General features: G+C 33.5%; 1 protein-coding gene across 1 annotated transcript in view; it reads right to left on the bottom strand.

The window, feature by feature from the left end:
• DYNC2H1 (dynein, cytoplasmic 2, heavy chain 1) overlaps positions 1-12,582 on the bottom strand; it is a 376,294-nt gene that overhangs the window by 149,485 nt on the left and 214,227 nt on the right. Inside the window, exons 81-83 of the mRNA XM_011984411.1 lie at positions 9,087-9,162; positions 4,475-4,683; positions 1,430-1,534 (exon numbers count right to left, since the gene is read on the bottom strand). Of these exons, the coding sequence (XP_011839801.1) occupies positions 1,430-1,534; positions 4,475-4,683; positions 9,087-9,162 (390 nt within the window). The remainder of the gene's footprint in view (positions 1-1,429; positions 1,535-4,474; positions 4,684-9,086; positions 9,163-12,582) is intronic.

Here is a 12,582-nt window from a genome sequence, read left to right as displayed (position 1 = left end):
CTAGACCCATTCCTTTCACCATATACAAAAATCAACTCAAGATGGATTAAAGACTTAAATGTAAAAGCCAAAACTATAAAAACCCTGGGAGACAACCTAGGAAATACAATTCTGAACATTGGCCCTGGCAAAAATTTCATGACAAAGATGCCAACAGCAATTGCAACCCAAACAAAAATTGTCAAATGAGACCTAACTAAAGAGCTTCTGTACAGCAAAATAGACTATCAACAGAGTAAACAGACAACCTACAGAATAGGAGAAAATGTTTGCAAACTATGTACTCAACAAACATCCAATGTCCAGAATCTATAAGGAACTTAAAGAAATTAACAAACAAAAAACAAGCCCATTAAAAAGTGGGCAAAAAAAACCATGAAGAGACGCTTCACAAAAGAAGACATACGTGTGGTCAGCAAACATATGAAAAAATGTTTGACATCGTGATCATTAGAAAAATGCAAATCAAAACCACAATGAGATACCACCTCATACCCATCAGATTGGCTATTATTAATAAGTCAAAAAATAACAGGTGCTGTCAAGGTTGCAGAGAAAAGGGAACGCTTATACACCACTGGTGGGAATGCAAATTAGTTCAACCATTGTGGAAAATAGTTTGCCGATTTCTCAAAGAACTTAAAACAGAACTACCATTTGACCCAGCAATCCCATTATTGGGTATATACTCAAAGGAATATAAATGGTTCTACCATAAAGACATATGCACGTGAATGTTCACTGCAGCACTACTCACAATAGCAAAGATACGGAGTCAACCTAAATGGCCATCAACGGTAGACTGAATAAAGAAAATGGGATACACCGACAACATGGAATACTATGCAATATAAGAAAAGAACAAGACCGTGTCCTTTGCAGCAAGGAAGTGAAGGAGCTGGAGCAAGACCATGTCCTTCACAGCAAGGATGGATGGAGCTGGAGATCATTTTCATAAGCAAACTAACGCAGGAACAGATAACCAAATATCACATGTTCTCACTTATGAGTGAGATCTAAACACTGAGTATAAATGGATACAAAGAAGGGAACAACAGACACCAGGGTCTACTTGAGGGGGTGGGTGAGAGGAGAGGGAGGATCGAAAAATTACCCGTTGGGCACTATGCTTATTACCTATGTGATGAAATAATCTGTACACCAAACCCTTATGACACACAATCTATCCATGTAACAAATCTGCACATTTCCCCCTGAATCCAAAATAAAAGTTTAAAAAGAAAAAAAAAATCAGAAAATTAAATATTTTTCAAAGTATATTTAAAGTAAAACTGGAATGTGTTGTGAAAATAAAATAAAATGTTTAAATAAAGTTTGTGGGGGTCTATGGTACTAAATCAAATTTAATTTTGTCTCCTTCAGGCTCACTAGCAACTTTTCTTGAAGGTAGATCTTCTTTTTAAGTTACCTGAGAACTGATCATGCGCTGAGATGAGCGAGCAATATTGGCAGGCAGACCAAAGAAACTAGGTTTGTCGTCCTCTGGAAGTTTCTCAATGACAGCGCGATAGTCCTAAATATAAAAAAGTGAAAAACAGTTACTTTTTAAAAATAAAAATTGTTCCTTTTTTTTTTTTTTTTTGAGACGGAGTCTCGCTTTGTCTCCCAGACTGGAGTGCAGTGGCGCGATCTCGGCTCACTGCAAGCTCCACCTCCCGTGTTCACGCCATTCTCCTACCTCAGCCTCCCGAGTAGCTGGGACTATAGGCGCCCACCACCACGCCCGGCTAATTTTTTTGTATTTTTAGTAGAGACGGAGTTTCACCATGTTAGCCAGGATGGTCTCGATCTCCTGACCTCGTGATCCACCCGCCTCGGCCTCCCAAAGTGCTGGGATTACAGGCGTGAGCCACCACGCCTAGCCAAAAATAAAAATTGAACTTGCAATCACTGAAATAAGAAAGAATACTTTGAAATGTTAAATTATTATTTGTATTTTTATTTTCTAGATAAATCTCACTTTGCATATTAACTCAGTTACCTATGGGAAGTATTATCATTAATACTTTTTCACACTTCAATTATTTGATATTATATTTTCTTATCCTAACTCCCACATACAAAGGGACCCTGAATTATTTTAAACATATTTGAGTGAGTATGCCTACGATATGTATGCTACTATGTTAGATGTTTTTAGGAAAGCTCTATAATTGTTTTCCTGTAACTTACCAAAGAGCAATCTGCAGAGTGCAGTTCTACTCATGTTAAATTAAGACAAATATTCAAGCAATCTACTTTTGTTTCTTTTTAACTTAGAGAAAACTTGTAAATGTGTAGACACACTAGTATGCAAGCACTGCTTTGTAAATTACTTTATAACAGAGCAATTCCAGTTAGTCTTCAGTTTGCTGGTGAGGTGTGATAAAATGCATTAATAATCCTATCATTTCATCCTAAGAACTACCCTACGCATTGAAGAAGCTTGGCTTGTTGAGCGCTCATCTCAACAGTTACTCACTCATGACTTTAAATCAAAACTAAGTGCAGACAAAAAGACTTATTCAGTTTGGCCTAAACATGGAAACTGTTTTGTTTTCATGAAGAGAAGTTATTTTAAGGCAAGTACTGCATGTGCATCTAAACTGTGTTTGCTGAAGTAGGCATGGGGAGACTTGGCCTCTGACTTCCCCTCATCCTTTCTTATCCTTGGCAGCTGACCCTGAAGTATTTCCAAGGAGACAGTTGGACTCCAGGAAGTCCAGGACCTGGAAATATGTCACATTTTGGAAAGTCATGCTGTTCTTTGAAATTCTTCCAATCCTTTAGCTTAGTATTTGTAAACTTCCTCGAGGAATTCAATCACAATATATATGTATAAATGTATATGTACAATGTACATGAGTGTATGTTTGCATATATGTGTGCATGTGTTATCCTGGGAAACATTCGGTGTCTTTCGTCTAACTCAATTAGAAAGCTAAACAGTGATTCTCATAAGTCATCCTATAAATTTAAAAATATTTACTCTTTGTAGAGGTATACACTTTGCTCATTTCAAAATAGCTACGAAATCTTCTTGTCTAGACTGGCTAGTCTTCTGTCTATCTAGAACTATACAGTGATACGCTGACTAATAATTGGCAGTTACATATTCAGACCGATTTATCCTTATTTGTACATAAAAATATATATATACCATGTGACAAAATTTATATAAACAGCACAAAAACAGGAAAACTAGGCTGTTAGAGTAAGGATAATGTACCCTTTGTGGGAGAGATAGTAACTAGAAGGGAACATAAGGAAAACTTCTGGGAAGCTAATAATGTTCTGTTTCTTGACCCCAGAACTGGCTACACTCATGTGGTCTATGTATAAAAATTCATGGAATTGTGCATTTATCATGTATACATTTCTGTATGAATTGTATTTTTCAATGTAAGCTTCTAACAATAGAGTTGGAAGACTTGTTGGGGTACACTATCTGAAATAAATGTATAATAATTATGCGATATTCTGTATTTACTCATTCACTCTAAGTTTCTGCTGGAAGGTAAACTTCACAGATGCATTACTATATCCACAATGCCTAGAGCAGAACTATCACTAAGCAGATGTTCAATGCATATTATTGAATGAATGAGTAAATTAAAGATACTAGAAATAAAACAGGATACTTAAGGTAATAAGACAGTCAAGAGTAATATAGTTAATAGTTTTTTTAACTTTTGTTTTTTGACAATTTTGTGCCAAATGAAGGATTTTTCTTGAAAAATATTTGGATGAAAGAAAATAGCACAAAACTGAGAGAACTACATAATTGAATAGATACGTGCCTTTATAATTCAAGAAGAAATGTATAATTATAGTACTCTAATAAAGCATTATTTGCACACGGATACACATATAGGTTTGTGGCAAAATAAATTAGAACTGAAGTCTTTCAGCTATACTTATTACTATTTTCTGGAAAAGATGAGTGCATTCTAGGAGGCTTTCATGTGACGGTTCAAAGCAAAAAGCTACAGTTGGCTGAAATAGATACACAAAAAGTTCCTGTGAAAAACAAAGTAAATTTCTTTTATATATTTAGACAAGCTTTAAGTGTACAAGCCAGAAACTAAAGACACATATTAAATAGTATTTGTCTTCTTTCCTATTTTTCAATATATGAGAGTACACTCATGACTACTATGAAGTGCATATTCTCCCACTGCAGTTTTTCACAGCAGTCCTACTTTCTTTGAATTTTCTTTGGCCACTCCCTTCAAGATCTGTCTACAGACCAGCCTATTATTATGATCAACCACCTACCTTTCGGTAAGTACTCAAAAGTTTTTAGGATGCCTTACTAAAGTTGAGAGAATCAAGCCATATATTGTCATAACAAATAATCCAAACTGTGAATAATTACTTGTGCATTAGAAAAGAAGTAACGTATATTTAACAATGTAAGAAATGATTCATGTATCTACCTGGAAATAGATTGAAAATCATTCATTTTACCTACCAAAATGCTGCAGGATTGTGGTAGAGATACGGAATATGGAAAAATGCTTTTCTTGTTCCTTTGGTTGAATACATCAATAACTGAAGAATTAAAAAACTGCTTCAGGTATGACTGAAGAACTCTAAGGTCAAAATAGTTATCTATACGTCCTCCATAAATAGCATTTTCAAGTAAACCATGTACAAATTCCCATTGTATATCTTTGGCACCTATAATTTAAAAAAAACACTTTTATTAATTTCATTTTTAAAACATTAACTAAATACCTGGCTTGAGTTATATTTATAACATACAGCAAAATACATTTAATACAACTCAATCATTTATTCAAATGACCATTAATATTAATAGTAGTAAATAATATTTGAGATTTTTTAATCAAGTAAAATCTTCCAAATATTTTACAGGTATAAATTCACTTAATCCTCATAGCAAAGATAGAAGTATTAATATTACACAATTATACGTATGCAGAAATCTTCCTAAGGGATAGGAAGGCTAAGGCACCAAAATGAGAAAGTTATACAAAGATCTGAAATAGAAATGAGGTACTCTGAATCCAGTTAGATTATCTGAATTATCTGCCACAAAATCCTGGTTATTTAAATTGGAAATTCCTGGAGCGGACCTATCCAAAACATAATTTTACGCATTTGATGAAACTGTCAGTTTATAAAATAATCTGATTAACAGGGAAACTCTACAAAACACCTTCACACATTACACTCTTCTAAATGTCATGATTTTACATAGTCAACTATCTACTTTCTATTTTAATAGAAGAGAAATGTAATATTAAAAAGCCACAATAGAACTTTTTGTTTTCGGTTTTGGTGTTTTTGAGATGGAGTCCCGCTCTGTCACCCAGGCTGGAGTGCAATGACGCGATCTCAGCTCACTGCTTCCTCCGCCCCCCGGGTTCAAGCGATTCTCCTGCCTCAGCCTCCTGAGTAGCTGGGATTACAGGCGCGTGCCACCATGTCTGGCTAATTTTTGTATTTTCAGTAGAGACGGGGTTTCACCATGTTGGTCAGGAACTTCTTCTATAAGATATTGTTTCATTTTGCAACAGAAATATCCTTGTCATCACAATTTTGTGGTAATGTTAAAATGTAAGAATTAAATCTCAGATCTACAGTAAATATAGGAGACACATAACTACATTTAAACTAGCTAATAAACTTTATTGTTAGCATTACTAGCATAGTTCTATTTCATCACTATAAAATTTAGAGATATGACAAAAATTGATTATCTATATGCCTTGGAACATAAGAGATTTAGGTCACCTCCTGCAGGATAAGGGGACCTCCATAGTGGAAGAATAAAGCTGTTATCTGCCTACATCTTATTGTCAACAGTGACTAAACAAAGGACTTCACCAGGACTCGAATTTCTAGTTGTCCTGATACTCACTAAATGATACCTTTATCATTTAGTCAGTCACTGATAAGTTAGCCAGTCATTGATAAGTCAGTAAGGAATACAGACAGTGTATCTTTCAACTTATAAAATAGAAACAGCAGTCATTATGTGAAATATTTTATAGAATTTTTATAAGAAAATATTATTTTTCTTCTACCTATTTTTCTCAAAACAAATTTTATGTTGTTCAGGATAAAATAAAATGAATAGAACTCAAATTACAACAATAGCAATAATAACAGCCAACCATTACTGATAGCTTAACTCCATATATTAAATGTACTAAATGTTAAATGCTTCATGTGGCTTTTGTAATTTAAACTTCTGGATATTCAAATAAACTGAGGTAGTATCTACTATTATTCCTAATTTAAAGATCAGGAAACTCAGGCTTAAAGATCAGGAAACTTGCTCTAGGTCACATGGCTATTACTCTCAATACCAATTGTTTCCAAGGTTTAGAACTTTTTCTCTTTTTTAGCATTGAATTCTATACATGTGGAAGTTCCTTCATATCAGAAAATTCTGTAATCATAAGATTTAACAAATTTTTACTCTGAGATTCAATATCATTTTAAAGGATCTGCCTTTTATTTAAAACATAATGGTGTAAGATATCTATCTATATATGTCTTAGAATGCTATTAATTAATTCTATCACAAACTTGAAACACAATGATAAATCATTCAAGTTCTCTGTTTTTTCTCTTTTGTGAAAGGGCACTAACACTAATAGCCTCATAGTGGTATTATAAAAGTCAAATAAATATTCAAAAGCATTTTGGAAAATTACCAAGCTTTTAGGCAAGCTGAAAAAAGTATTAGTCTATATTCTCAAAAAAAAAAAAAAAAAATTCAGTGTCAAATGTTAAAAACAACAGTTCACGGGGGTCAGGAAGGTAGTTACCCATGTATGAGGTGGGGAATGTTGGGTTGTATGTAGAAAGGAATAGAAAAAAGGCACCTCTAAAATACTGATAAAGCTGTTTTATTTTTTTGGGGGGGGTGAAAGTTACATAGGTTCAATTTATGGGAAATTTATTGAATTCTACATTTATGTGTACTTTTCTGATGTGGAATTAAATTCTCTTGGAATACTATTTGGCATCAACTAGTAATGGTGAACAAATGCATACCCTATGGCCTAGCAATTCTATTCCTACATATATACTCAACAGAAATACATCTATATATTCACCTAAAGGTATAGCAGCATTACCCATAATCATCCCAAACTCAAAACTACCAACATGTCCATCAACAGATATACATATAATTACACAAAGGCATACTGTATAGCACTGAGAATAAATGGACTACAACTAAATGCAAACATATAGCTGAATCTATCAAATAGAATGTTAACTACAGGAACCCAAACACTAGAACATACATGCTGTATGTTTCCAGTTTTACAAAAACAGGCATAACTAATCTATATAGTTAAGTGTCTGGTGTCTACCTCAGGAACAGGGGAAGGTAAAGGTGGGGGATGGTAGAGGCTGAAAGGCAACATTACATGAGTAGATTCAGTGGCACTTATAATGTTCTGTTTCTTGATTAAGGTGCTGGCCACGTGGGGGAATTCAGTTTGTGGAAATTTCATTGAGCCACAATCTTTTAAGAACTTTTTGTCCATATAGTTCATTAAATAGGTTTTTTTAAACTTCAAAAATATATAAATTAAAATGGGACTTGGTCACATCCTAGCTGTCCATCCTTATCCTTTTGCCAAGGACAAGTTATAGAAAAAATTTCTGATGCTATTAACTCAAATAATAATTGAGTACCTATGATGGGCTAGGCACTGTTATAAACCTCAAGGATATACACAGTAAACAAGACAAAGATCTTACTTTAAAACAGATTATGCTCTAGTGGGAAGAGAGAAACAAAATTAAAAAATGAATAAACAAGAAGATATTCAGGTAGTACTAATGTATTAAGACAATATGACAAGACAAAGGGATAGAGAATGATTAGATTACTTCAGATTCAGCAGTAAGAAATCAATCTCCAGAAGCAATTCTCTTCTCAAGAGGATACCTCTAAGCTGAGAAGTGAACAATAGGAAGAAGGCGGCCATATGAAAATTTGGGAGGAAAGCATTTCAGACAGAAGGAAGAACACCTATTAAAACCTTCAAGTAAGAACAAGTCTGGCTTGTCTGAGGAACATAAAGATGCCAAATATGGATATAAGTTTTAAACAGGAAAATTATATGCTTTGGTTTGCATTTCTAAAAACTAAAGTTTTTTATGGTATGAAGAATGTTTGCAAGGGTGCTAAAGTGGAAGACCAGGTAAGAAATTATTGCTTGGACTGCCAACACTTTGGAAAATAAGTGAATAGAATCATGATGTGATTTGCAAAGGACAGAAATTGCCAAAGCACTGGATGTCTGAGGATGCGGAAAAAAAAAAAAAATAAAAAAGAATCCAGGGTGACTCACAGGCTTTAGCCTTGAACAACTATTAATACATGAATGGTGGGCCATCTACTGAAACGGGGGCAGAATCAGGAAAAAGTCTTTGGCAGGGTTGCAGGGTTGGGGGTGGGGAGGAGACAGGAATTGAAAGATCTGTTTGTGATATTTTTAAGTTTGAGATTACTATCATCATATTCTATTCTCTAATCCATCATTGGTCTAAACTCTAGTGTCCCCCTCCCTCGGCCCTGCACAATAAACTTTAGAGATTAAACTGTTCCTGTTTTCAAGGAGGAGGCTGATAGCTAGATGGACTTAGGGGATCAGATTACATGGCTTTATTTACTGCTCTGTTTCAATGTATTATTTGTACCTTGTTTCCTGAATCCTACTTAGTAATTCAATTATGACTCCATAAATCCTTGGTACTAATCTTAATCTGCTATACTCCTGAATTTTAACAGTTCCCTTGAAAGACATCTGGAAAATTCAGTTAACGCTTGAAACTTTTGAAGGCCACAAAGTGAAAACAAGATCTTTCTAGCTTTCTGCTTCCAGAAAGAAGAATCCATGTAAGAACAGATTCATATAAGAACTCTGAGATAACACAGGTATAGCAGTCAAATAAAAAATAAAATAAAAAGCAAAAGCAAATTTTCTGATAGGAAGTTAAGCCACTTTGGAAGAAAACATATAGTTAATAAGACCTCAGATAAAATATTTTATTAATATGAGATTAAAATTTTTGTTAGAACTTACCATCAAAAAGTCTGTCAATAATGTTGTACCCAGCCCGAAGATCTGATAAAGAAAATTCATAAAACTTGGTCCAACCCTGTCAAAAAACAATTTTTTTAAGTAAGCAACTAAACAGTACTCAGAGAGATATACGTATGTCCTTAAACAAAATGATCAATATAGACTTAAAAAATATATAACTCCTGAGAATTTTTTTAAAAATCCAACACATAATAAATCTAAAATAACAGTAAATTAAAAAAAAAAATTTACTGGCCATAGCACGAAAAGTACTTTATAATACAATACTAATTTTAGTGATTTATGTAGCAACATAGTCATAGAGAACAAATTGGTATACTAAATTTTTTATTCTGATTACTATATATACATTGGGATATTTCCTATAATTTTATCCTTCAGAATTGTGGATTTTCTCCACAAACATAGAAAAAAATATTGCACCAAAAAAAGCCCAAAAGCACATAGCAGTATATTCATTCATATTGAACCCACAAAGCATTCATATTGGAACTAAAATTATATACCTATAATAGCTAAAATGTTTGTATAAAATGAATATTCATAGAGCTCTATATTGTATAGACAATAAATTGAAACAAAATAATTTATATATGGCTTCTATTGACTAGTTCTATGTAATAAAATAAGTTCAAGGTAAAATATATTTAGACTTGGATATTATTTAGAAATACTGATACAAATTTCATTCATTCATTCAACACTCAAAAAATATTGTAAAAATATGTATTATATGTCAGGCTCTGGGAATATAATAATGAACAAAAAGTTATCCCTGCCCTCATGTAGCTTTCAGTAAAACATGGGAAAGGGTGGGGTGGAGACAATCACTCAAATACATAGACAACTGTAAAATGATAATAACTGATGGAGAGAAACATTTAGTATGTTTCACACATATGAAAGAGATCTGACCTAATCTAGAGGAGAGGGAAAGTCACCCTAATAGGGAGAGCGGTGGCATACAAAGATAAAAGTAGACAGATTTAAGAACTCGTTAGGAAAATAAAACTAACAGAATTTTTGTATTGGAATGTAATGGAGTATGAAAACACCAAAAAGAGGGCTGTTAAGAATGACTTCTCAGCTTATTGCTCATTCAAATTGATGATGGATGATGTCATTCTTAATAAGTGAAACACTGAAAGAATACAAGATTTGGGAAGGAATATCATGAGATCACCAAACGAAAGTTTAACAAAGCATTTAAACAAACACATCAAACAAAAACATAAAGTTTTGGACTGCTATACACCAGGCCGTGTTTTGTTCAATTAAAATATAGCAATGAACAAGAGACAAATATCTGTGCACTAGGGAAGCTTAAATTCTAGTGCTTGATCCAGAATATGTGAATTTTCAGACATGTTTGAGACATCCAACTGGATATGTCAACTGTTAGATAGGCAAACATAGAGCCTAGAAAGTTTATCTGAGCTGTATGTGTAAATTTGGAGTTAATAGCATTTGGATACTTTTAAAAAAAAAAAAAAAAAAAAAGAATATTATGGATATTATGAAAACAAAAGATTTAAAATTTTGCTCAGTTAGCAGATTTAAGAATTAAAGATCTGTAAAGGATATGTATCCATCAACCATTAACAAAATTCCTCTAATATTTATCTAAACTTTCTAACAATTCGAAAGTCTTAATAAAATTTCTTATATCATTCTGTTAGACCTTATATGTGAAAGTTTATTTTTTAAAAATGTTTAATACCTTGAAGATCAATATTTTTAAAACCCCCAAATTAGAAAACTGTTGCTATCAATATTGCTTAATATATATACCTATGACATGGTCTTTAACAATAAAAATTGTCTCTAACAATTCTATTGTTAGAGACCATGTCATAGGTATATATATTTTGTCTACGTTTACCTCCAGTGTTACGATTTTTATGAGAACAAAAGTATGGTATGAAAAAAAGTGACATTCTCAAACTTTTTTGTGTGGGAAAGTGAATTGCTGTATCCTCTATGGATAAAAGTTCGGTAATATTTATAGATTTCTAAAAATATATATATTCCTTGACCCAAATATTCCACATTTAAAAACTGACAGCTATGAATAGATGTTAAATGAAGCATGCATAGGGATATCCATTGCAACTTTTTTTATAATCGCAAGAGTTGAAAAGAATGTACATGCCCATCCAACAATACAAAACTGCTAAAAAAGTATAGCAATATTATGTAATACAAAAAATATTTTTAAATTAGTCATTAAATAGACACTGTCACTTAACAATGTCAAATATATTGTTTTAAAAAGCAAGGTACAGAGCTGTGTTTGTAATACACCACCTACTGTTTGAGTTATAAAGAACATAAATGCATATATAAATTAATAAAATGTTTGTAAATTCATACAAACTCTCTGAAGCACAAACAAGAGATGGTTAATAGTGGACCCTCTGAGAATAGAAAGTGGATGGCAGGGAAGTAAGCAGGGAGGAATGTAACTCTTCATTACAAACCATTTTATATCGTTTTTATTTATACCATGTGCCTATATAAAAACAATACAATCTAAATTTTTAATGTAACTTTTCTCAATAAAGGTAAATCACTATCAGTATTGTTCATCTATCAGTCAGGATTAATTGATATATTAGGCTAAGGACAGAGGTCAGAGAAGTTAGGAAAAAAAAGATTTACAGGGAGATGTGCCTACCCATTTTGGAACTCTAAACATTTTAGGTGTGATTATTTGAGCACGTTAACACTGATCAATGAGTCCTCCCCATAAGTGTGGTATACATACTATAAGAAACAACACAATGCTATTATTATTTACCATTTCATCTGTTTGACAAATCTTTATTGACAGGCTACAAGCCAGTCACTGTGTTAAGCACTAAACATACACTATTTCATTTGATGCCCACAATAAAGGTAAATATGATTGTTATTCTCATTCTACAGTTGAGGAAACTGATGCTTATTGGGAGTTACAACAGTTTACCCAAGGTATCGCTGCAAGAAACTCTCGAGTCAAGACTCAAATGCAAGTCTGTCTAGCTCCAGAACCTATGCTCTTGTTTGACATGGCACTGAAATAGAGAGGTTAAAAGGGGAGCAGGGTGAGGAGGGCGGTTTGAGGAGAGATTTTCCTCAACAGAAGTGGACAAAGTTGAAAAAAAGATGGGAAAAATTTAAAGATGGAAGAGTGACATAATTTACAGCTGAGAGAAACATTTGGCAACAAGAATTGACCATTAGTACCAGATACGACTGCCATGGCAATGGAAAAAATGCAGTTGATTGATTGTGATGACAGTAACAGAGAGCCTTTGGTGAGAAAGAGCTAGATAGATTCAAGACCTTAAAGAAGCCCAGCATGACTGAAGTGTAGAATGCAAGTGACATAAAGTGTCTGAGGCCGGGCGCGGTGGCTCAAGCCTGTAATCCCAGCACTTTGGGAGGCTGAGGCGGGCAGATCACGAGGTCAGGAGATCGAGACCATCCTGGC

This window comes from Mandrillus leucophaeus, unplaced genomic scaffold (genome assembly GCF_000951045.1).
Source record: "Mandrillus leucophaeus isolate KB7577 unplaced genomic scaffold, Mleu.le_1.0 Scaffold267, whole genome shotgun sequence".
Classification (NCBI taxonomy): domain Eukaryota; kingdom Metazoa; phylum Chordata; class Mammalia; order Primates; family Cercopithecidae; genus Mandrillus; species Mandrillus leucophaeus.
This window is presented reverse-complemented; position numbering and strand designations above follow the sequence as displayed.